Source organism: Chiloscyllium punctatum, chromosome 39 (genome assembly GCF_047496795.1).
Source record: "Chiloscyllium punctatum isolate Juve2018m chromosome 39, sChiPun1.3, whole genome shotgun sequence".
NCBI lineage: Eukaryota > Metazoa > Chordata > Chondrichthyes > Orectolobiformes > Hemiscylliidae > Chiloscyllium > Chiloscyllium punctatum.
The window spans coordinates 17,695,087-17,722,616 of record NC_092777.1 but is presented as its reverse complement, the minus strand read 5'-3'; the positions used below and the strand labels follow the sequence as shown (position 1 = coordinate 17,722,616).

Genomic DNA, 27,530 nt, shown 5'->3' with positions numbered 1-27,530 from the left:
CTGTACGGAGAAACGTTTTATGGTTTTAGGTCTTGTATTCGACATTTTTCTCATGCTGAGCACCCAAGACCACATTTTTGTAACAGAGTGTTTCCTCCCTACAAACCAGAGTTCCATTTTATTCTCAAACTTTCTGGTAATGGAGGATTGCCCATGAGGTCAAGAGGGAAATTAGCTCATTGAACTGACATAAACCCACTCATGTTGTCCTGTAGAATGTCAGAATTATTGCGATATCAAACCGTGCAGCTTAAGACTATAAACTACAAATCTGGTTTATTAAAAACAAAAGGTTGAGCAGTAGCATGAAATAAAAACAGCATATTTATTTACAAAGCATATATATATATACACTTCCTTAGGAAAGCAAAAAATACCAAAAATTTCCAACAGCAAAACTCTCAAACTTGCTTAGTATACATAACATCAGTTCATCTCTGGACCAGAGTCTTTAAATATTTCCTTCTCCCTGTTGAACCTGTGGAATTGGCAGTATTGTTGAGATGGATATGGGAATCAAATTGTTTTCCACAACTGAACAAGGTTCATCGAATTAAAGATGCTGTCCTGTTCAATCTTTTTACAAGATGGAAAGAAGGAATTTATTTTTTTTCTTCAATTTGAGATTTTTTTCAGCAATCCAAATCATAATCTGGATGTACCCCATTTCTTCCATTTGCTGGCGAAATATACTTATCTCACAGAATACTTCATAGATTGGAGACATGATAACTCCACATCTCCATGGGTGGATCTCTATGTCAATAGTACTGTTTAGCATTGGTTAATAGATCTTTCCTGCTAATTCCAACTGGATCCAGCCTGAAGTCTGAATACCCATCAAAATTAAAGAAGATATTGTGGCATTAAATCTAGAAAAACAGAGTACGAAAATGAGGGGCAATTCAGTTAATCTGGTATATTATTTGTTCCTCTTCCTCCATCTCTTCAATCATTAATGGCAAAGCTATCGTTCAACCTGTCCTCACTCTGTAACTTCCTTCCTAAATAACTTGCCTAATCACACCTCTCTACACTTTCAGAAGCCTCTTTAAACCTGTCCAACTCAGAGCGCCATCAGTCACCATCCTCCTAGTTCAGCTCAGGTCTAACTCCATTCAAACCACTAAACATTTTGAAACATTTTGATTCATTAAAGGCATTATATAAATGTAAATACCTAGTGCAGGTAAGTCAAAACAAGAACAAACAATATTTCAAATAAAATAATGAGGATGTTGGAAATCTAAAATAAAAAACACTGGAAACACTCAGCATGTACAGCAGCATCTGTGAAAAGAGAAACAGTAAATATTTCAGGTCCATGACCTTTCAGTAAAATACACTGTAAAAATCATTCATAATTAAGGCATTTAAGTTAACTAATTCAAGGAAGCACATAACATACAAGGTATAAAGAAGGGTAATTTGTTTAAAATACAATAAGTCTTTGAATTAGTTACAATCTAAAATAAATTTCAGCCAGAGGAAACAAGTAACAAGGAAAGTAAACACTTTGGAACCTTTCAACTATTTAAAATGTATTAAGGGATTTAATTATTCCCAGGTCCTAATTGTATTGCACATGGGGCTTTATTGTTTGGGTGTCCTATGTTTAGTGACCTTAAAGTTTTAACTTCTCTGATATTACTTTTACTGGAATAATACATTACATTCAATAAACAGAACAGAAATGATGCACTCACCTCAATAAAACTCTATTCTGGTCTTTAGGCTCTGTAGGAAGCTTCTCAAATTATCAGAGCAACTCGATACATCAGCTATTTAGTGCATAAATACATACTATATGTTCAGATCTGTAAATGATAATTCAGTTAATGTGCCACCAAAATAATTGATAAACAATAAAATGGTGGTTTTTTTGTGCTTTTCCTTTTATACAATGCAAGGTCAGAGACCTTTGTTCAAAACCAACATTAAGAGGACCAACAATTTGCTCTGTCACTTCACTATTCGTCCTGCGTAATTGGGAAGTGGATTATCATCCAGGTATTTCTTTACAAACCAGCAGCTGGTGCGTACCTTGAGATCCTCCTCTACTACAAAATTCATGGCAGCCTGTGAACAAGTCCAATTTAATAAAAAAGATTAAAAGATGGGCGATGTTAGGAAATAAATATTTATGTTTCTATGCACCATATACAGTATCGAGATGTTCCAAAATGTTTTATAGCCAATCAACTACCCTTTTAATATAATTCCTATCAAAATATAGGAAATAGAGCATCCTAATTTGTTAATAGCAAGCTGTCACAAATAAAAATATTCAAATAATGTTTTAGTGATATTAATTTAAGAATAAATATTGGCCAAGACTTCATGGAAAGCATTCCCTTCTTCAAAATTGAGTTCCAGGATAACTTATCTACTTGAGAGGACCGAAAAGATCTTAGTCTTATATCTGTAAACACACCAGTTTCTAAGGTCTACGGAAAAAGTAGGGGTAAGAGGAGAGAAGTAGCATGCATGATGAAGGATGAAATCACAAGTTTCATAATGGGTAGTAAGCAGATACTGGAAATATTATGGTAACGGGCATTTAAGACTGCAGTAGAAGATGCCTATAGGTTACGGGTAGCAGCTGTGAAATAATGAATTGCAAAAACGTAGAGATTACATCTTGTAAGAAATGCAGAGCAGCTTTAATAGGGGAATATAATTTTCAAATTGATTGAAATAAGCAAACTAACACATGCAGAAATGTTAATAAATTTCTTGGGTCACCCAGAATGACTTTAAACAATATTGGTCCAGATCTTTCAGCTAGTCAGAGACCAAATCTGCTCTTTAAGGACCCTTCAAAGGTCCCAACGCAATGACAACATGGGAATTCCAGGAAGTTTAAATTTCTGACGGGCAATTACTCAGCATGTGGAACTCTTCAAAAATAAATCTGAGTTACTTAGCATTTACTGAGAAACTAGATTAATAAAAAAAGTTCTAACTTCCAGATAAATAACCCCACATTCCCTCAAGTCCCCCAATCCCCAATTCTCTGAATCCCCAATAAGATCCAACTCCCCCATCACAACCCTTTGATCCATCCCCAAAAATCCAAAGCCCGCCAGACCTCCAACCCCTACCTCCCGACACATTCTGACCCTCTGACCATAACCACACCTAACCTTTGAAACTGCAGCATTCTCCAACTAACCTCCCCAGTCAGACCTGACCTCCCTACCAACCATCGTGTTATCCTGGCTACCCTATGCGACCTTACCCACCCTAATGTCTTAACAATGTACCAGTGCTGCCACCTTTCTTATTTTATTATCCTACCCAACCTGAATCTATATCCAAAAATTAAAGACTCAAAGATTATTACACTACCTCTGTTATAGGTTCCTATTATTCATTATCTGATACTTTGCCAGTATAACAGTATAATTACTATTAGGGGACAATAAATCACACCTACCGATGTTTTCTGACCCTTACTATTCTTAATTTTGATCCATTTTGATTTAGGTCTTAACAGAAGAAACTTTGCAGTAATAAAGAAAATAATGGTGCAAAACAGTGACAACCCCAAAATCAGATAATTACGATCTCAGGATGGTAAAGGGTACTGGTGTCAACATTTCAGATTCCTTAACTGTAAATCTTCCAGAATTATCATGCTCCTAATCCATTCCCCCAGTGCACGTTATCCACTATGTAGGAAAGGTAGAAGAGAAACTCAGAATTATAGATCATTGCTAAACGGAAACAATAAATTGAAATGTTTCATCTTGCACTCATTAAACTTAGGGCCCTATTCACAAGGCTGCCAATAAGAGGTCCAGCCAATGGGTTCTTAACTACCATTGACTGAAAAGCCTACGTTCATTGGTCAGTATCGGAATTCCTACAGTCCAATGCTACAAGATCTGTCTTATTGGCCACCTCATGAACAGGGCCCCAGCCACCTATACATCATGGAAGTTTGATGATGAGATAATGCACAGCAAAACAATCAACCATAATAACAATTATGTTGATCAAATTATCTCTCTTTTATCACAAACTCATAAGAGAGCCTATGTCCATCACTTTTGCCCCTGAGCAATACCCAGTCTCCTTTAGATTATGCTGAAAGGTTTCAAAAATTTGAACAACACGCGAAGCTAGCTGTCTCGTACTGCTATCACACAGTAAACATACGCATGCTTTTCTGTCTCATACTACTACTACGCAGTAAAACTATGCATGGTTTTCTCCACTAAGAGAATGATGCCATGAAGCCAATTTGACACTTTACTACACAAATAAGAAATATATTAGTTTCAGTGCCAGTGTGATGCCAGGTACATAGGCAATACATCCCAATGACTGCTGGACAATATCAAACAACACGTCCCATTGACCATCCAAAGTGGTCAGCATTCAGATTGTACTCAAACAGTCCATGAATGCAAGCCTCAAAAATATATCCACCATTAGATATCATTCTGCTCTTGGAAACCATTTATTTAATTAGGCTATGGTTAGCGTTACAGTGTAAATCAATTTAAGATTAGCAGTCGAGTTGTCAGTTTGATTCATTTGCACATGCTCGAAACTACATATATAAATGCACAACACCCAGGTTTTATGTACACAAAATGTATCTATACAGCACAAACACTGCATTTTTTTCTTGGAGACAGTCAATCTCAGCTCCACCCACAGAGCAACAACCTGACCAATCAGAATCTACCTGCCTGGTCTGAGAGTTAAGATTAGGCAAAAGTACTCTTTGCTGCCTTCTCCCCAGTCCCACCCCCACCCCACCCCACCCCCCATTTATCTCTCCACCCTGGAGGCTCCGTGCCTCCATTCCTCATGAAGGGCTTTTGTCCAAAACGTCGATTTTCCTGCTCCTTGGATGCTGCCTGCCCTGCTGTGCTTTTCTAGCAGCGCTCTAATCTAGACTCTGAGAGTTAAGATTGCAAGTTAACTGTTCTCAGCACCAAAGATAGCCCATCTAATCAGCTTCACCTCTTGTGACATAAAATCATTTCCCTTTTATCAAGTTTGATTCTTATGTCCTAGTTATATTGAGTGTAAGATGAAAAGCTTCAAATTTTGTCCTTTTTTGACAACATTTAAATTCTGTGCCACCAAGACCAGTTACCCTAACATCAATTGTTTATATAGCTAGGGTTTACAAATTAAGGATAGAGTAACTGAACACCATTAAAGTTTTTAACTGATCAGAAAGATGGCACGCATGGATTTGTAAATGAAAAGACAAGCCAGATTTAATTTTTTTTTCAAATGGTGATTTAAAAAGTGTAAAAGAGAATGCCTACTGACATTGCTTATATGGACTTTCATGTGGCATTTCATAAAGTCTTTCATGAGAAATTGTTCGATAAATTTAAAGCCCACAGAATGGAAGGGAAATTATTGGCATGGTGAAGGAGTTTGCTCAGCATTAAGGATGTGGAGGTGCCAGTGTTGGACTGGGGTGGACAAAGTGAGAAGTCACACAACCCCAGGTTATAGTCCAACAGGTTTATTTGAAATCAAAAGCTTTTGAAGCACTGCTCCTTCATCAGGTGAAGTGTCAGACGAAAGAGCAGCACTCAAAGTTGTGATTTCAAATAAACCTGTTGGACTATAACCTAGTGTTGTGTGACTTCTCACTTTGAGTTTTAAAGAAACAAAGCGTAGGAATCATGAGCAGACACTTGAAGTGGCAGTGAGGACTCCAGCATCTGTGTTGAAACATCAACTATTCACTTTATTTATTAACAAGGTAGAAGATGGGATAGAACGTCACATATCAACATTTGCAGATGAAACAAAGATAGATGGCAATGTAAGCAGCATAGATGAAAGCACAAAATTACAAAGAGATATTGTTCAATTAAGTAAATGAGCAAAACTGTGATAATTGAATTTTAACGTGGAATTGAAGGTGACATTATCTTCTTTGGATCTAAAATTAGAACAGGGTACTTTTTAAATGCTGTAAAGCTAGAGAGAGTGGAGATCCAAATAAATTTGTGGGATTCAGGTATATTAACCATTATAATGTCATGAACAGGTACAGAAAATACTTCAAAACACAAATAGATTGCAGAATCATTGGCCTTCGAATCTGGAGGAATTGATAACATTGGGCTAGAAATCATGCTACTGCTGTATAAAGAAAAAGATGTGCAAAGTAAGTTTACAAGTTTATACCTGGATACTAAATGTGAAATTTCAACAGGAATTTAAATAAACAAGGTATCTTTGGAATTTAGAAGGTTAAGGGGAAATGATCAAAGTTTACAAGAGATTTAGGGGAAGAAACTAGGTAAAGGGAAACAACTTTTATAGGTGGGGAAGTTTTTTCACTCATGGGATGTTAGTGTCGCCGGCTAGGCCAGAGTTTATTGCCCATTACTAACTACCTTTGAAAAAGTGGTAGGGAGCTGCTGGCCTTAGGATGTAGGTACATCTACAATTGCTGTTAGAAAGGGAGTCCCAGAGACAACGAAGGGAAGTCCAGGACTGAGAGGCATAGTCTAAAAGCCAAAAGCCAGACCTTTCAAGCCAGAAATTAGGAAAAACTTCTCTTTATAAAGGGTGGAAAGAATGTGGATCTTTTTCCACAAATAGCAATTGATGCTAGATAAATGGTAAATTTAAAACCACAAGTCATAGATTTTTGTTATTCACAGATATAAGAAGATAGGAGACTAAGGTTGGTTTATGGAGTTTGGTCTCAGATCAGCGATAATCTAACTAAAAGACACCATACACAGAAGGCTACATTGTTTATTCCTGGTCCTATGCTCATTTTAAAAATGGCACTTCCAACAACGCAACACTCCTGCAGGAACTGGTCTGCTTAAGTCTCTGGATGGGACTTGAACTTTTCATATTCAGAGCTGAAAGTGCTCCCACTAGGCCATAGCTGACCTAAAATTTGGGCTCCTCATCTTTGATCACACCAAATATGTAAATTATTGTATATTTTCTTTAAAATTCAAAGCATACTATGGGAACATTCAATACCTGTGCCAGTCGCACGCCAATTCCTTGTCCCCTAAACTTAACAGGCACCTGTGTGGAGTATAGATCAACCATTTTCTTTCCAATGTACTTGTATCGCAAAACAGCTTCATCTCTCGAATCTGTTAATACACAACTGGTATCATTCAATTATAAGATCTTTCTGGACAATTACAACTATATGTAAAATATTATCCAGAGTCTCCATGCATAACTGTCACAAATGTTGTTATAACATAACTTAATTGGCATATGCTTAAAATAAAATAACATGTCCGAAGTGATACAGCCAGATTTGTGTCAATTTGCATTAAAAATAGACTTTAGATTTCAATTCACTACAGTGTGGAAACAGGCCCTTTGGCCCAACAAGTCCACACTGACCCTCCAAAGAGTAACCCACCCAGACCCATTTTCCTCTGATTAATGCACCTAACATTATGGGCAATTTAGAATGACCAATTCACCTGACCTGCACATCTTTGGATTGTGGGCACCCAGAGGAAACCCACGTGGGTACAGGGAGAATGTGCAAACTCCACACAGACAGTCGCCCAAGGCGGAATTAAACCTGGGTCCCTGGTGCTGTGAGGCAGCAGTGGTAACCACTGAGCCACCATCTTTGCACCCACCACACACTTTTACAGTTTTTTTTTAACTAGTCACCATTGTGCTGTGGCAAATTGAATTCTGAGCAGTTAACTTACTGCTGGAGCTCTGTATCTGAATCTACCTGATGGTAATAGGGAACTAAAATTCCTTCCATTAATTTTAAACAAGAACTTGAATCCCTAGATGTCTTTTCTTTGTAGTAGCCCTCAGAAGTATTCAGCAGTACTTTTGTGTACAGTGGTTATAAAACTATGGAACATAATTTTACAAGCAATCTTTTTTAACCAATTTTCAGTGAATTTCTTGATGATACAATGACAGACCAGAAAATACAGAAGCGGTCCATTTAGCTACTGTGTCAACTCTTTGCGCTACCATTAGACCCATTCCTCCACTCTTTCTCCACAGAATAAAAATACCTAACCAGGAAAAGGCTAATTTCAGCAAACTGAAGAGGAATCTAGCCAGGTAAATTAGAGTCAAAGACTGGCAGGCAGAAATGCAATGCTCAAACAGAAGCCCTAAAAAGAGATGGTTCAGTATAGTCTCAACATCTTCCCTCCAAAGAGAAAAAACTAAGAGCAAACAAAACCTGAGTTCCCGGGATGTCAAAGGACTGAAAGACTAAGATAAAGTAGAAAAAGGGTCATATAACAGATGTCAGCTTGATAATATAAAAGGAGAACCTGGCCACATACCAAAACAAGGGCAAAGAGACAATACATGAACAGAATAAAAGCAAACATAAAACAGATACCAAAGGCCTTCTCCAGTTACAATGACAATAAAATATCAGAACATTTCACTTGCATTTGAAAAAGAATGGACATATTAAGGATAGGATGGCTTTATGTGAGAGAGGTCTTGTCTCACAAATTTGATTGAGTTTTTTGAGAAGTGACAAAGATGATTCATAGTAGGGCAGTTGGTGTAGTCTATGTGGACCTTACTAAAGCACTTGATACGGTCCCTCATGTAAGTTGGTCCAGAAGATTAAGTCACATGGGAACCACAGTGAGTTGGTCAATGTATACAAAATCGGCTTGATCACGGAAGACAGAGGATAGTTTGGAGAGGTGTTTTTCTAAATGGAGATCTGTGACCAGCACTGTTCCACAAGGATCAGTACAGAGAAGTCTATCGTTTGTCACATAAATGAGTGATTTGGATGAAAATGTGGATTAATTAGTAAGTTTGCAGATGACACAAAAATTGGTGAAGTTGTAGATAGTGAGTAAGGTGGTTAAAGTTATAGCAGGAGATAGATCAATTGAAAATTTGAGCGGGGAAATAGCATACAGAGTATAATCCAGACAAACTGGTAAAGCAGATACGATATCAGCATTTAAGAGGTGATACATTTTGGGGGTCAAATATGGAAGGGAAGTAAACAGTGAATGGCAGAAACCTTGAGTATTGATGTACAGCGTGCCTTGGATTGCAAGTCCGCAGTATCCTGAGAGTGGCAACATGAGTGGATGAGATAGTAAGGAGGCATATGATATGCTTGTCCTTTTCGGTCAAGGCAGGAGAGTATAAAAGTTGGTGTGTCACGTTGCAGCTCTCTAAAATTTTAGTTCGGCCAATTTTGGAGAATTGTGTGCATTTCTGTTCGCCACACTAACAGAAGGGTGTGGAGACTTGAGAAGGTGAGAAAGAGCTTTCCTAGGATGTTACCTGGATTAGAGTGTATTAACTATAAGGAGAGGTTGGACATAATTGGATTGTTTTCACCAGAGCATTTGAGGCTGAGAAGCGAACTGACAGAAGTATATAAAATTATGAGAGGCATGGATAGGGTGAGTAGTTGGAGTCTTTTTCCCAGGGTAGAAATATCAAATACCAGGGGACATAGATTTAAGGTGAGAGGGAGAATGTTTAAAGGAGATGTGTGAGGCAAGTTTTTTTTTAAACACAGAAGTCAAAAAGTGTGGTGTTGGAAAAGCATAGCTGGTTAGGAGCAGGAGTGTCGGCGTTTCATCAGGAACTGCCAAGGGAGGTGGTAAAGCAGATACAATAGCAACATTTAAGGGACATTTATACAGTCATGTGGACAGGCAAGGATTAGAGGGATACAGACTACGTGCAGGCAGATGGGATTAGTCTAGAATGGCATCATGGTCAGTGCAGACATGGTGGCTAAAGGGCCTGTTCCAGTGCTGTACTGTTCTACATCCTACTGGAGACAATTAGGGACCAAGGCAGAGATCTACTCATGGAATTATAAGGCATGGTTGAATTATTAAATGAGTATTTAACAAGAAAGAGGACTTTGTCAAAGCCAAGATAAATGAAAAGTTTGTCAACCTGGTGGATAAAATAAATAAGGTGGAGGAACTAGGCAGGCTGAGAGTACAGTAATTCCTCACTTAACCTCGATTTGATCAAAGTTGTTTTGTAATAATCTCATTAATACATTAAGAAAAATAGATCCTTTTAATGCCATGGCACTTGCTATTACATAGTTCGCCAATGGGGTCATAGCAAACTACTTTGGATAAATGAACTGCTTTTGACATATGAATATAGAGGCCTATTTTAACTTAGTTTGAAGTATATTCTCAATAACAATATATTTTGATTCAGTCGCTTGTCAATGCGAGTTAAATATACCCAATAATTGATGGTAGTGAGTCTGATGGTTTAAAAAATGCAAGAAAAACTTTAGACTTTAAATTAGAGGCTAAAAGGTATTTTGATGCTGGAGTAGCTACTATCAGGACAACCCTTGAACTGCCTCCTACCACAATAAGGACAATCCATAGTAATGTTAACAAAATCAAAGAAAGTCCACCAAGTGTGATAATGTTTACATGCTATCAACACAAGTCAAATGAGCAGTAGCATTATGTTAAAAAGAGGTCTGGCTGAAAGACCAAAATCAATACAATATATTTCTCCTAATGTAAAGTGAAAGCTAAACGGTTGTCTGACCACTGAAACAATGATCAGGCTGAAAATTCACAGTTGGCAAGTTCTACTGCTCATCATGGTTGTTTCTAACACTTTAAGAGAACACACCAAGCCAGACAGCATCAGGATGTGGAGAAGCCGACATGTTGGGTGTTACCCTTCTTCAGGACTGCCAACAGTTTAAGAGGCATTGTTTTTGCAAGTCATTAAGATGAATAATAAGGTGGTTAGTTTGGTTGTAAATCAACTGAAAAAATCACTTCCTGAAATAAAATTGAGAAAAGTGGCTACCCACTGAAACAAATATTTGACATTGATGGGAGAGGACTTTATTGGAAGTCAGAATTTCAGTGAGACCCTTTGGCCCCAAATGTCCATATGAGTTATCAAGTACCTACCTACTCTAGTTCCATTTTCCAATACTTAGCCTGTAGTCTTGTATGCTATGGTGCTTCCAGTAATCATCTCAATACTTAAATATTGTGATTTACCTCTGGGTGAAAACAATTCTTCCTTAAATTCATTCTAAACCTCCTGCTCTGCATCTTTATTCTATGCCCTATGATTACTAATCCCTCTAGTAAGAGTAAAAGTTTCTATGTAACTTGCCTATGATTCTCAGATGCCAAGTGTATGTCACAAACAATACTTTTCCACCGAGTTTACATCCAAAGAAACACAATTTTTCTGCTTGGTGGGAAACTGCAAAATAGTTCAAATTTAAGTCCTTTGTGGTGTACCACTCTGAGTCTTTGAAGGATTACTCGAGAAGAACATCTGAGCATAATTTGGCTATGAAATAAGAAAACCTGAATGAATGGGACAATTTTTCAAGAATCTGGATTAGTGGTGCTGGAAGAGCACAGCAGTTCAGGCAGCATCCAAGTAGCTTCGAAATCGACGTTTCGGGCAAAAGCCCTTCATCAGGAATGCTGCTTTTCCTTAAATGCTATACCTACTTGGGAATGAATATTATGCCAAAGAAAATATTGACTTCAACATATTATCTTCAGTAATGCCCCAGGCCACCTTGTTAAATTTGATAATTTATCAGAAAATGTAAAGATCATTTTCTTGTTCTCTCTAATAAAATTTCATTGTTATATCCCATGGATTGGGGCTTTAGCAATTTTCAAGCCTTATGATTTGCATCGTACCTTCTCCCAACTCAAGGAGAGAAATGGCAAAAATAAGTAAACAAATCAGGGAATTTGTAAATACAATATCTCAAGAACTGACACTATGGCTGGTTCAAAGGACATAGTTGCATTGGCATACATGAATGCGTCAATGGCTTGGTGTGTTCTCGAAAACAAATCCAATTGGGAGGCCACCTCTCAGAAGGATGCATCAGCACCCATGCTGACAACTTTGGAGGGCTTCAAACATGTATCAGGTTTTATTTCAGATTGGTTAAATTGATGCTTGAAGTAGTATAAAGATGTATTATGCAAATTCATAACTGGCGCAAATCCTATGCTTCACCCATCCCCCACATATTTTGTCACATAGCACTGGCTTCAGCCTTGGTCATTCACAGCTCCTAATCTCCCTACAATCTCTCTATGCACTGTCATTATCACCTCATTATTGCTACCTTTGCTTCTGGAGACATGACGCACCTTCTCTCAGCTTAGTATAAATACCTCCCTAATTTCTCCCTTTTTTTTAGCTTTGACAAAGGGTCAGTTAGACTCAAAATGTCAGCTCTTTTTTCTCCTTACAGATGCTGCCAGACCTGCTGAGATTTGTCAGCATTTTCTCTTTTGGTTTCATAACTGGCACGTTAGCCAAAGGAATTAAATATCTAGATATTGATTTGATATGAGAAGTACAATATTCAAAACAATCGACAATTATGAAGTATCTTTGTCCAACTTGGGTGTGGTAATTGTATCTTGCAGTCTCAACAAAGTACATAAGCAGTTTAAAATCAACAGCAGTTCAGCTTCTTATCCCAAGGCTAGATTGTGGAAACTTTCAAATCAAAATAATACTGTGATTCCTTCAGTCTGAATGTCAGAATGTCACTGACTGCTTTTGCTTTAAATATATAGTCAGATATTCAACATCCAAAGTCTAAGTAACTCCCAAGATAGAAAAGTTAAGCTTCTCTCTTTAAATCAAACAATCAACTAGGTGATTTTTGGAAGCTAGAATATGTTAATTTGAAACATTGAAACACAGAAAAATCTGAGAGATATTTTTAAGAGGTTTAAGCACGGATAGAATTTGACAGCAACAAGGATTTAAAGGAGAGAGAAATTTTGTGTGCATTTCACAGAATGTGAGCATTACTGGCATTGGTCAGCATTTAGAAGGTCAGTATTTGTTGCACATCCCTAAATGCTCTTGAATACACTGGGTAAGGGTGACAAATTTCCTTTCCTAAAGTTTGTGAAATACATAGAGTTCTACAAAAATAAATTATTTTATATCACCATTACTGTCTTTAAATTCCAGGTACATTGAATTTAAATTCAATTAATCAGCTGTTGTAGGTGACCCTAGAGCATCGGCCTGAGTGAATAAACTATTAGTCCAAAAACATTACCACTACACCACCATCTCCCCCAACAGCTGTGATCTTTTTCAGAGTTAAGCGATATATATTTTTGTAAATATGCAGTCACTCTGATGAGCAGTTGTTGAACTGAAGCATTGGGCTGAATTTTATCATCTTGCAGAGATAGGCTGAGAGAGCATGAACTTGTAAAATGGTAATGGAAGGCTTCAGGAGGGTAGCCAAACATCTTCCTGCCATCAGGGTCATCCCCAGAAGTGGGTGCCAGCATGAGACAGTTAGCCAATTAATTTAAAAGTGGCCAATTAGTGGGGACTTTAACCCCTCCCTCCCCCATTGCTGACATTTTACTAATATTGGGACAAGTCCCCATCACATAGAGATACTACTGGATTGTGAGGAAGTTTCCTAATGGCTTCCAGAGTGGAGGGTAGTTGCTCAGTTTCTGCTTGCTTCATGATACCTGAAGGAGTCTCTGCGCGAAAATAGCCATCGTTGGTAGGTTCATTATTTTGATCAGCAGTGTGACACTACACTAAAATTAGCATTTTGCACCTAACAAGGCCATTTCATCATGAAAAGCCCCTGCTTTTCTCTTGGTGGGGAGTCTTTCTAGACATAAAAATTCTAGTCATTATTTCTGTATCTCTCTCCATAGATGTTGCCCAAGCTGCTGAGCTTATCCATCATATTCTGCTTTGAGATTTCTGCATCTGCAGTACTTTAATGCCATCAAATTACTAATTTTAGACACCTTTTGTTAAATAAATATACTTATTAAAGACATAGAAGCAAATGTAATTAATTCTCAGATTTATCTGGCACTGACTGTAACTAGCTGCCCTGGAAAAGTGGTGGTGATGATGGGAATTTTTTTTGATTTGTTGAAACTTCTGAGGCAAAGTTGCTCAAATAGTGAAATAGTGCAATACACAGAATGTGGTCAGTTCACTTATTGCATATTTTCAATTTTCTTATGTGTGTTTTAATAAATTATGGTACTCCCAGGCCAGCACGTAGCTGTGATTATGACAACAGACAATAGGTGCAGGAGTAGGTCATTCTGCCCTTCGAGCCTGCACCACCATTCAATATGATCATGGCTGATCATCCTTAATCAGTATCCTGTTCCTGCCTTATCTCCATAACCCTTGATTCCACTATCCTTGAGAGCTCTATCCAACTCTTTCTTAAATGAATCCAGAGACTGGGCCTCCACTACCCTCTGGGGCAGAGCATTCCACACACCCATCACTCACTGGGTGAAGATGTTTCTCCTCATCTCTGTCCTAAATGGCCTACCCCATATTTTTAAGCTGTGTCCTCTGGTTCAGCACTCACCCATCAGCAGAAACATATTTCCTGCCTCCAGAGTGTCCAATTCTTTAATAATCTTATATGTCTCAACCAGATCCCCTCTCAGTTTTCTAAACTCAAGGGTATACAAGCCCAGTCGCTCCAGTCTTTCAGCGTAAGGTAGTGCCGCCATTCCAGGAATTGACCTTGTGAACCTACACTGCACTCCCTCAATAGCCAGAATGTCTTTCCTCAAATTTGGAGACCAGAACTGCACACAATATTCCAGATGTGGTCTCATCAGGGCCCAGTACAGCTGCACAAGAACCTCTTTGCTTCTATACTCAATCCCTCTTGTTATGAAGGCCAGCATGCTATTAGCTTTCTTCACTACCTGCTGTACCTGCATGATTACCTTCATTGACTGGTGTACAAGAACACCCAGATCTCTTTGCACTGCCCCTTTACCTAAGTTGACTCAATTTAGGTAGTAATCTGCCTTCCTGTTCTTGCCATCAAAGTGGATAACCATACATTTATCCACGTTAAACTGCAGCTGCCATGCATCTGACCACTCACCTAACCTTTCCAGGTCACTCTGTAATCTCCTAACATCCTCCTCACATTTCACCCTGCCACCCAGCTTTGTATCATATCCAAATTTGCTAATGTTATTACTAATACCATCTTCTAAATCATTAATATATATTGTAAAAAGCTACGGTCCCAGCATTGATCCCTGCGGTACCCCACTAGTCACTGCCTGCCATTCCGAAATGGAGCCGTTTATCACTACTCTTTGTTTCCTGTCAGCCAACCAACTTTCAATCCAAGTTAGTACTTTGCCCCCAATACCATGCGCCCTAATTTTGCTCACTAACCTCCTATGTGGGACTTTATCAAAAGCTTTCTGAAAGTCCAGGTACACTACATCTACTGGCTCTTCCTCGTCCAACTTCAGAGTTACATCCTCAAAAAATTCCAGAAGATTAGTCGAGCATGGTTTCCCTTTCATAAATGCATGCTGACTCTGACGTATCCTGTTACTACTATCCAGATCTGTCGGAATTTCATCCTTTATAATAGACTCCAGCATCTTTCCCACTAACTGGTCTATAATTTCCTGCTTTCTCTCTCCCACCTTTCTTAAAAAAAAGTGGTAGGACATTAGCCACCCTCCAAACCACAGGAACTGATCCCGAATCTATCGAACTCGGGAAAATAATCACCAACGCATCCACGATTTCTAGAGCCACCTCCTTCAGTACCCTGGGATGTAGACCATCAGGCCCCGGGGACTTATCAACCTTCAGACCTAACAGTCTCTCCAACACCAATTCCTGGCAAATATAAATTCCCTTCAGTTCAGGTCCTTCAGCCACTGTTACCTCAGGGAGATTGCTTGTGTCTTCCCCAGTGAACACAGATCTGAAGTACCCATTCAATTCTTCTGCCATTTCTTTGTTCCCTGTAATATATTCCACTGTTTCTGTCTTCAAGGGCCCAATTTTAGTCTTAACCATTTTTTTGCCTTTCACATACCTAAAAAAGCTTTTACTGTCCTCCTTTACATTTTTGGCCAGTTTACCTTCATACCTCATTTTTTCCCTGTGTATTTCCTTCTTAGTAATCCTCTATTGTTCTTTAAAAGCTTCCCAGTCCTCCGTTTTCCCACTTACTTTTGCTATTTTATACTTTTTCTCTTTTAACTTTATATGTTTCTTAACTTCCCTCGTCAGCCACGGCCACCCATGCCTCCTCCTAGGATCTACCTTCCTTTTTGGAATGAACTGATCCTGCATCTTCTGCACTATGCCCAGAAATATCTGCCATTGTTCCTCCACTGTCATCCCTGCTAAGGAATTGCACCATTGAATTCTGGCCAGCTCCTCCCTCATAGCTCCATAGTTCCCTTTATTCAACTCTTAATGTCTGATAGATACAATTTGCAGTTTGGTTAAACCACTAAAGCACTTTTAACCTTTATTTTGTTGGCAGCCTACAGATGCACAAGTCCACAGCAGCAAACAATGATTAACAGAATGTGGTTTAGGTTATTGAGCTGATGGGCAGAGTTCATCGAGACTTGTGCAACACTTGGAATTTGTCTGCAGAGAGGTTAAATACAGCTTATTTCGAATAAAATAGCTTCAGCTGCGATTTTGATCTGAAGCTAGTGATTTATAGTTCACTGACAGTGACTTCACACAGATGTTGCTCTTCAGGGAGTTTTAGTAGAACGTTATACAACCCAAACTTTAAAAAAAGCAACAGACAATATAGACAATTGAAGATAAAAACACACATCAGGTTATAGTTCAACAGGTTTATTTGGAAGCACTAACTTTCAGAGTGCTGCTGGGAGAAAATTGGAATTAGATTTTGTACACTTAAGCATTCTGAATATTTATGTGGGGAATTTTTATTTTTTAGATGTAAAAATGAAAAGTTTTGCAGTTTTTATATTGATACTTGTACGTTGACCCTTTTACTCTTTCATCCCAGAAGAGGATGTTATGTTATTTCATCCTTCCCCAAACTGCAACAATATTATTTTTCATCATTTTGACCTGCAGCTTCCATATTTAGAAAAAGTAATTTGCCAACAAGTACATCGCAAAAAACTTGTATATAAAAAATGATACCATTGTATTTAAATAGAATAAAGGCATGGCCACAAGTTGCTGAAATATTGGTGAATGCAGAAGGTTAGAACAAAGGAGCAGAGAGATCGCATACATGCTTGGGTAGTTTGAGGTTAACACGAGAGGAAATTGCAGAGCTATAGATTTAAGGATTTAAACAAGCAGTGAAAGCTAGAGGAGGGCATATTCAGGGGTCACCAAACAGCAGCATCTCAAGATAATGTACATAAGGGTGATGATGGATAGATTATTGAGGTCTCCAGCATTGAAGTGGCACGAAAGGGAAGTCGTTGCTGGGAATTCTGTGTTGATCTATTTATGTGCATTTTATTGCATTGGTGTTGGTCAGAAGCAAACTGAATTCTGGTTAGTGATGTAAGGTTTATTTTTAGCGTAAAACTGTCACATCACAAAACTTTGCTTCCCATCAACTGTACTCTATTATACATATAGAATGTGAAGTACATTTCAAAATAATTCCCAAGCAACCCATAATGTGCATTTTGTAAGCTTACTTTTTTAAATGGCTTAACATCAGCAATAAGTTGGACAGTTTTGTCAGTTATTGGCAAACTTTAATTACAGTTTGAATGCCAATGACAAATTTAAATATTAGTATGAATATTGAGAACCAAGGTTACAAAGAGATCTTGATCAATTAGTTCAATGGGCTGAGGAGTGGCAGATGGAGTTTAATTTGGATAAATGTGAGATATTGAATTTTGGTAAAACAAACAAGGGTAGGACTTAGTCAATTAATTGTAGGGCACTGGATAGTGTTGCAAAACAAAGAAACCTAGGTTCAGGCACATAATAAGTAGACAGGTGGTTAAGAAGACAGTTAGCATAGATTCATAGTGTGCAAACAGGCCATTAGCCCAAGTCCACACTGACCGTCCAAACAGTATCACACCCAAACCCAATCCCCTAGTACTCAACATTTCCCCTGACTAAAGCACCTAGCCTACGCATGCCTGAACACTATGGGCAATTTAGCACAGCCAATTCACCAAGCCAGCACATCTTTGGACTGTGGGAGGAAACCGGATTACTCAGAGGAAACCCACGCAGATATAGGGAGAATATGCAAACTCGACACAGTCGCCCGAGGCAGGAATCGAGCCCGGGTTAGCTTTATTGCTCGGACCTTTGTGTATAGGAGCTGGGATGTCATGCTGAGGTTGTACAGGACAATGGTGAGGACTCTTCCAGAGTACTACGTACAGCTTTTGGTGCCCTGCTGCAGGATGTATATTAATAATTGGAGAGAGTGAATAGATCTACCAGGATGTTGTCAGGAATGGAGAGCTTGAGGTATAAAATAGGGTGGACAGACTGGGACTTTTTTCACTGGAGCACAGGAAGTTGAGGGCTGACCTTCTAAAGATTTTTAAAATCATGAGGCGTATAGATAAGATGAATAGCAAGGGTCTTTTCACTAGGGTGGGGCAGTTCAAAACTAGGGGACACATTTTTAAAAGGACAGTGGAGTAAGTTTGAAAAAGGACATAAAGGGCAACTTGCCAGGGGAAGTGGTGGGATGTAAGTACATGAATAGGAAGCGTTGAGGGATATGGGCCAAATGCAGGCAAGTGGGACTAGTTTAGTTTAAGAACATGGTAGATATAGCCTAGTTGGACCGAAGGATCTGTTTCCATGCTGTATTACTTTAAGAGAAAGAGCGGGAGAAGAAATATTGGTTCTTGCTCATGGAAGCCTTTTTAATAATCTTGAGTCAGAAGGATAGAAAAATGTAACAAATATATATTCAGAATTACCAAACGTGGGGGTTATGAAGGAATCTGGCAGGTGAAAATAGCAGGGATGAATACAGAAAGACATAAACAACATTAAATTAGGAAATATCCCAAAGGAGGGGTCATACTGAGGAAAATAGTAATGGCAAAGAGGTCCTATACATCAAATGGAACTAATAAGGTGAGTGAGTTAGAAGCACACATTGTCATATGGTTATATTAACAGAATCATAGCCGAAACGAGTTCATAAATACATTCATAGTAGTCCTGGCTACCAAATACTAAATCCGATACAAGATGGCTTTAGGATTTAATCTATTTTGTTTAAGACTAAAAAACTGAGGGGGAAAGTTATTATACAGGCTATACCAGCATTTAAAAGTACATAGGTGAATAAATTTGCCAACAAGTTTCAAATATACATTCCAAAGATAGAGCAGTAATACTAGGACACTTTAATTATCCCATTAGAGACAGGGTTAAAAACATTGCCAAAGGTAAGAAAGGAGAAAAATTTCTGGTATGTGCATGGAAGAACTTTCGCAATAAAATTATCTTTAAATCCAGTCAAGTCCAGTTGCCTTGGGAGTCCTCAACATTGAATTTGGACACCGTGACATCTCATGGTGTCAGGTTAAGCATGCAAAAGCAACTTTTTGATGAATACCACGTACTGAAATCCCTCAGTATGAATCAAAAGTCCTCCATATTGAGTGACACTTGTGGAAGTACTGAAGGTGGTAAGGGTGCAGAATATATTCTGTGGGGTTTCAGTGTACACTACCAAGCAGCAATACTGACTGAGCTGGTCAGGTCCTAAAGGACATAGCTGCTAGACTGTATCTGCAGCAGGTGTTGAGGGAACCAACAAGATAGAAAAACACACTCGGCTTCATCCTCACCAATCTGGCTGCTGCAGAGGTCTGTATGAAAATTCAGTAAGAGCAACCACCACACAGTCTTTGGTGAGATGAAGTACCATCTTCACAGTGAGGTAGAGTCCAGGTGTCCCATCAGGTGCTGTGGACCATCAATAACAGCAGAATTGTACGCCAACACAACCTGCAACCTCATGGCCCAGCATATCCTGACTCAGCCATTGCTGTCAAGTCAGGAGGATCAACCTCTCAATGGAAAGTTCAGCAGCGCACGCCAGGAGCAGTACCATGCTTCCTACACAAACTATCAACCTAGTGAACCTACCAAAACAAAAACAAAGGACTACTTGATTACCAAACAGCATAAGCCATGCCACAACCAACAGATCAGATCTAAGCTCTGCAGTCCTGTCACATCCTGTTGTGAATGGCGGTAGACAGTTAAACAACCCATTGGGGGAAGAGGCTCCTCAAATATCGTCGTCCTCAATAATGGAAGAGCCAAGCACAATGCAAAAGATATGGTTGAAGCATTCATAACAATTTTCAGCCAAAAGAGCTGAGTGGATGATCCATCTCAGTCTCGTCCAGTAGTCTCTAGCATCACAGATACCATCTTCAGCCAATTTGATTCACTCCACAAGACACCAAGAAACAGTTGGGAGGCACTGGACACTGCAAAGGCTATGGGCCCTGACACCATTCCTGCAATAGTACCGAAATCTTATTCTCCAGAACTTGCCACACCCCTAGCCGAGCTGTTCCAATACAGCTACAATATTGACAACTGCCTGACAACGTGAAAAATTCATTTTAAAAGCATGCAGTGTTTAGACTGGAATAAATAAGTTATGCATCCAATTCGAATTTGCTGCTGTTTCACTTCCTCATCACATCATTGCACCTTGTTGGTTCATGTTGTTTTAAGTCATTGTTTCATATGGTCATGTGACCCAATTCATGCTATTCTGAATTAGTCCTGGGGGAAGCACTTGAAGTGTTCATGGTCGAGAGTGTTGTGCTGGAAAAGCACAGAAGGTCAGGAAGCATCTGAGGAGCAGAAGAATTGATGTTTCGGGCATAAGCCCTTCGTCTCTCCAGCATCTGCAGTCCTCACTTTCTCCTGGTGAAGTATTCATGATTGAGTTTTAGAAGAACTCAAGTAAATATGCTAAAAATGTATACGCTTACTAAAAGTGATTTTTTTTACGTGACAAGTTGAAATCTGGATTGTTTGTTTCTATGACGACCCATTTCTTGACTGTACAAGTAATCCCCACTTTGGAGCCTGAGGTATATCTGGTGCAGAAGATGAAGCAGGGTGGCCACTTTAAAGACTTGAAAGAGAGAGAGAGAGAGACAGAGACAGAGACACAGACAGAGACAGAGGCAGAGGCAGAGATAGAGATAGAGATAGAGATAGAGACAAAGCATTTGCTTGCATACAGTACACAGGTAAATTTGCGTTCCATGTCCCTTGTTTATCTGAAATACTAGATGAAATGATTAATCTTCATGAGTAGCTTCTGCAACGTTCTGATTTATTTGAGCCCCAGTTCTTGCCCTGTGCAACTCTACTGCAGGTGAGATAGAGGGATTATTTTAAAACCAGTGAGAGAGTATATTATTGAAACACTAATCACTCAAAGGCACCTTCGCCGAAATGATTTCAACATATACTTGAGATGTCTCTTCCGAGATCAATTATTTCTGCCAACACATGGTGACTGACCAAAATATTAGAAGGTTCATTCGGGAAGGTATCAAACATAGACTCCATCAGTAAAATGCAGAGGCAAAGCCAAGGCAACAAAATGAAAAAACTTCAAAACAATTCATCTAGCTAAATATTCAAGCAAAAAATACCTGACATACACACTGAAGGTCGTGCACTGGACTTATCACCCATTTCAAAAACCCATCAAACTGGAGTTGGAACAGGAATACAAGGGAGCACCTATGAAGTGAGAAACTTCAGTTTTATCTCATTTGAATTTATACAATATTTTGTTGAAAAGTAATGTTTTATTTTACTTTTCAAGTTCTTATCCAGGAATGCACAATACTGCACATATATAGCACTATACTTCACCCTGTATATCTGTTTTACAAACAAGGAATAAAGGGTAGGCCACTTGGATCTTTGAGTCACCTCCGCCATTCAAGATCATTGTTGATCTGAACTTAATCTCAACCTTAGATTCCTGCGTATTTCTGATAATCAAGAATCTACCTCTGCCTTAAAAAATTCAAAGTTTCAGCATCCAATATCTTTTGACGCAAAGAAGACACACAACCTTTTGGAGAGAGAAAAATGTTTCCTTATCTCGGTTTTAAAATGGGCAACCCCTTATTTTAAACTATGAACCCTACCTTTAGATTCTCTCACAAGAGGAAACATTCCTTTGGTATCCGCACATTCAAGTTCCCTCAGGATCCCATGTGCTTCTAAACACCACAGGATACAGCCCTAACCCTGTTTCACCTTTCATCACACGACAATGCACATCTTCCAGGAATCAGTCTGGTAAACCCTCACTGAACTATTTCCAACGCGTTAACATCCTTCCATATCTACAGGGAGCTGTGCTGTATGCAATACTCCAGATGTGGTCTCACCAATCCCCTGTAAAACTCAAATCTGGTATCCCTACTCTTGCATTTAATTCCCATTGCTTTCCTGATTATCTGTTGTACAACTTATTAACCTTCTGCCTGTTTTCTAAAGGAACCCAACTGCAGTTTTAACATAGAATCCTATAGGCATCGATTATTAAAGTCACGATTTTCAAGAATGCACTGATAATCTTATATAAGAAATTTCTATAATTGGTTATACTTTTCTGCAACACACGCAGTCTTAAATGTCAAATCCTGCACCAATTCACAGTATTATGCAGCATTCTGGTTAGTACTTGAATTATTGAAATTTCCACAACAGGCACTTGGCTAGAATTATTAATGTTCCCTTTAAAACTCTATTGTTTCTTTAAATGCACAATTCTTTTAAGTATTGTGTGCAGTCATCATACAGCTGAGAATATGCAGAACATCAATATAACTACACTACAGTGTAGCTTCCAAGCTGTTGCAGTGTCAAGTGCAGTGCTTAGTAGACAACCATTGTCTAGCACATTATGGGCATTGAAGACAAAGGTAACCTGCCTTTTGTCAATATTACAGGCATATCAGATCTGTTACATGCTGGATAAAACACTAGTTCTTCATGACTTGCAGTTTGAAAACAGTCCCACGGATTTCACTTCCTTTATTTGGTTCTAACTCTTCATTAGCCTCCTGAAAGACATCATCACCCAATGGCGATTTATGCTTTTCTGCAGTCGGTGATCGGTCTAAACTGGTGTTTCACACAAAATACCAAAGATTAGTCAGACAATTCTTCCATAACAACTGATGGTATCCACTCTCAAAATCTAGTGAATTCTTGATGAATTATATATGCTCATAACATCACAACCAATTAGAGGGATGTCCACTTCTTGTTGGACACCAGCATATCCATCAAAAGATGAAAAGTTACCCACTTGGCCATAGATAAAAGCTACCTCTATTGAAACAAACAAATTAGCAGTATGGTCAAGCTGAGGCCCACTTAGGGGCCCCCACAGATTCAACAGCAAGCAGGCTACCCTTCACCTCTATCATTCTCTGTGAAACGAGAGCTGGTCACCTTCAAACACATCGGAAGGCAGGGAATAAAATTATAATTTAACTTAAAATGGTGCCCTATAATTAACCTGCACTCCATTTAGTATTTTACATACCTTTAAAAAGGACCACACTCATTCACTTGCTTTCAGAAAAGGTTAATTGTTTCTCTGTCCACAGATGCTGCTAGACATGCATTTCATGATTCAATTTCAATTTTCACCTTCAGAATTTTGCTTTCGTGTTAGTGCTTAATTCAGCACAACATTTCTTCCAGGAACATCCACATTAAAAAAAGTTCCATTCATTTTTTCTTCAAAGGGATCCCTCTTATCACATTCACCTTTTCATTATTTTAAATTTACCTTCTTTTGTTTGATTGGGTATCCACCAAACATCACTTTAGAGCTATATCTTCCTCAGTAACGTTCTTCAGCTCAGTTATTCCACTTGGATTCCAACCAAAATTCTACCCTACATGTTTTGAGTCCACCCATGATTATAGGTATTTCTGAGACATACACTTTCCACAAACCACTGTTCTTCCCATATTGCAAGATTCATATTCAGTGCCACATGCATGCTCTCTCAATGTCTCTCTTCAGTCGTATCGACTCACTATCTCAAAGCTTTCCTGATTCACAGCTTCATTTCATCCAATGCAATGGAACTTGTAGTGTCAAAACTAAATGAGAAATGAAAACCAAGGAAATAAAACTGATTCCTCCTATTTTCTAAGAAATGGAAGACTAAGACTGAGATTGGAAACCAAAACTCCTGCAAAGATTGAAATTGGTTGAAACTATATTAAAGAACATGAGCCAGCAAACCTGAGATGATAATCCTAATATCTGTGCAGAAGGATACCAGATCCAGAAGCTGAGAATTGGCAAATATATTACTGCTATAGTTTTTTTTCCCTGATACTTGAATATAATATTAAGGGATCTACATCATCCAGATAATTACGGCAAAGTGGAATTAAGGAGATGCTGCTGACACGTGCCGTTTTTGCTGTGGACGATGCACACAAATCTTAGTTAAATTATGCACGGGTATTGGCAGAAGACTACACGGCACCCTGGAAGAAGAAGTGATGAAATTGTTTCAGAGCAATACAAAATTTTAAAAGCGACGGAGATTGATGGAATATATGCTAAGTGGATTGCCAAGCCAATGCTTAAGCTCTGTCTTAGTTGTATCTACCATAATTTATAGTTTATAACCAACCACAATTTTCATATTAATTCATGCTTAACATATATTGATTCTGGATTTCAGTACACGTGGTCCCATAAACCAGTATTTAGTGTTTGATTTTTGTTTTAAACCACAGAATTTCATGGCTTCACTTCTTCGGTAAAAGCATTTCATATTTTTGCATTTCTTCTTTTTAAAAGGTTACTGCTTTTAACCAAGATCATAACACCAAAGCCTTAAAAATCTTTTTATCTTCCTTAGCTACTAGCTCCAACAACTCATGGCTACCAAGACACCTTCAGGTCTCTCATTCCCCTCACTTCACATTGGCTTCATCACATCTTCTATTGTTACCTCTTGCCATGTATTAATGATAGTCGCCAACCCTATTCCTCTTTCTGACCCTCAATGATCAATCCTCAGTAAAAGACTCAGCTTTATCCCTTTCCTCCCAAGAACAATGAATAGACAGAGTTCTTCAGCCAAATTCCTGACCCCTTTGGCCTACAAGTTTTCTCCGACTGCAGCATGGGCACATTCACTCATTTCTAGTAGTCTCACACCAACTGGGCACCACCCTCCTTCTTGGTCTTGATCTTTTCAGTTCTCAGTAACCATCTTGATCTCACTGCTTCCATCATTCATTCCAACCTGCCATCCTATGAACCTGCTGCACTTAATTGTCTTAAGTCCAACCTATTGTAATGAAAGGTCATGAAAATGGAAAGTTAAATGTTTCTCTTTTCATGATGCCACCAAGTTTTCCAGCATTTTCTGTTTTTATTTCAGCATTTCCAATCTTTATATCTCCTTCCTCTGGATCAATTTTGTGGCATTCATCCGCAGTACATCTAGGGCTCATCAAATGGCACATTATAGTGGCAAAAGAGTGAAATATTAGCCGATGTTGATGTGCTGTTCTGGTGATTGCAGTATACTGGAAACATCCCTTATGTAGGTGCCTTGGTCTTTGTACAAGTACCTGGTATAGTAGAGGCAGCTTGTGAGTACCTTCTGATGCAATGGTGTGAACAGTTCTGATCATCTCTGGAGAACAAAGAAGAATATAGATTGAGTTACTCAAGAGGCAATTATGTTAGAATCCACAGTGTCATACACAAAATAGGAGGAATTTCTGTGAAGAGAACTGAGATTCCAACTCTTCCAATAATACTTTGGAACTTAGGCACAAAAGCCAAATAGCCTTTCATGGCTGTTCAACCCATATCAACCCCATTCATATCCTGATCATAAAAAGAAAACTCTTACTTTCAGTACTGAAAGTTCCAAATGAACCTGAACTCTCAGCCTTTTGGTGGTTGGGGAAGCGGGCAGAAAAGAATTACAAAATTCTATTATTCTTTTACGAGAAGAGTGTTTCCTAATTTAGTTGCTCTATAGCTTACCTCTATTTTAAGATTGTGATATCTCAATCTTGATTCCTTTCGCCCATCAGCAGGGATAGTTTCTGTTGGAGCCTTTTCACATTTTATACATCTTGATCAGATCATCCCTCAATTTCTGTGTTGAAGGAAACACAAGCCAAGATTTTGAAATCTGTCCTCAATTTAATGTTGAATTTATACAGTACAACACATAGGGAAGCATAGTATAATAGGAAAAATACTCACTCTTACACAACCCATATCTGTCGCTCCCCAGTAGCTTCTTCTATGCCAGTACTTCAATGATTATGGTTTATGATCAACAGTCTCATAAACATGACAGAATCCTTGTCATGGAACCTTGTCTTGAACTTGCTGCATTGATTCAATTGAAACCCTTGTCCAAATTTGCTTTTTTGCACTTGTGGAAAAAGGCATCCAGGAGGTAATTATTTCACAATCAATGTCCATTAGACGCAATGCTCTTTCAACCATGCTTCTAAAGTATACAATGAATCCACATTGTAAGTTAAGTTACACAGGTGTGTCAGTTACAACTGCCAGAATTGTTTCTGCACACATTTGCTTGTGAATTGTGTTGATTAGGCCTGCAGTAAGAAGAAAATGTTTGCACAACAAAAATGTGTTGCTGAGAACAAAGTCCAAAGATGTGCAGGTTAGGTGAACTGGCCATGCTAAATTGCCCAGAGTGTTCAGAGATGTGTCAGTGAGTGAACTAGTCATGAGAAATGTAATCAAATAGAGGATGGGTTTGGGTGGGATACTCTTCGGAGGGTCAGTGTAGATTTGTTAGGCCAAATGGCCTGTTTCCATACTGTAAGGATTCTATGATGATTCTATGAGAACCCCACAAAGATCTAGAAATGCTTCCGAATGAATGACAACTCAGGAAAGATTGAGACCATCACAGTAAATTGAATAGTGAAAACAGGCGCATGCGCACTGCCGTCATTCGCGTCAGACGGAGGCCCGCTGGAGTTTGCGCAGTAGACACTTTATGATATATTCAGGCTCCGGGGTACGGTGGCTCCGGCCCGGCCCAGGTCAATGATAGGATTATAGCCGGAGGGGGACAGTGTCCTCGCTACTGCCTCGTGTTCGGAGGTTCTTTCTGTCTATCTTACCGTCCAACTTAATAGAGAACAGATGGTTTGCCCGGTCATGTTTGATAGTTTGATGAGTGGAAGTGGACGCGCTTGTCCCTGGGCGGGAGATATTCTTGGACATCACCGGCCAGTGTTTTAACAACGACCTTCCGGACATAGCCACCGCCTAGAACCTTCTACCGCGCGAGGCGGCGTTCTGCCGGCACGTGGTGCCCCTTGTGGGAACACTCGGTAATTGCGGCAAGAGGGCGGCACCCGCCCCCAGTGTCACCATCAACCGCCCCCAGTGACACCATCACCCGCCCGTGGTCCCCAACCGCCCCCAGTGTCACCATCACCCGCCCGTGGTCCCCAACTGCCCCCAGTGTCACCATCACCCGCCCGTGGTCCCCAACCGCCCCCAGTGACACCATCAACCGCCCCCGGTCCCCAACCGCCCCCATGTCACCATCACCCGCCTGTGGTCCCCAACTGCCCCCAGTGTCACCATCAACCGCCCCCAGTGTCACCATCACCCGCCCGTGGTCCCCAAC

The 27,530-nt window shown here is 39.2% G+C and overlaps 1 protein-coding gene across 4 annotated transcripts; it reads right to left on the bottom strand.

The window, feature by feature from the left end:
- Positions 1-302: 302 nt before the first annotated feature.
- Positions 303-27,212, bottom strand: LOC140463847 (protein NATD1-like). 4 transcript variants are annotated; one of them, XR_011954790.1, is made up of 5 exons: positions 26,117-27,212; positions 25,892-26,006; positions 25,468-25,532; positions 6,994-7,112; positions 2,064-2,079 (listed from the first exon to the last, which is right to left on the bottom strand). XR_011954790.1 is itself a non-coding variant. In XM_072558251.1 (3 exons), exons 1-3 carry the CDS (start codon positions 27,152-27,154, stop codon positions 1,963-1,965), a joined length of 375 nt encoding a protein of 124 aa, XP_072414352.1. In that variant the 5' UTR covers positions 27,155-27,212; the 3' UTR covers positions 303-1,962. The 4 variants fall into 4 exon arrangements, 1 of the variants encoding a protein (XP_072414352.1); XR_011954791.1 differs by lacking the exon at positions 6,994-7,112 and having other exon boundaries at positions 1,982-2,079; XR_011954789.1 differs by lacking the exon at positions 2,064-2,079 and having other exon boundaries at positions 7,002-25,532; positions 26,117-26,291; positions 27,016-27,212.
- Positions 27,213-27,530: the final 318 nt, after the last annotated feature.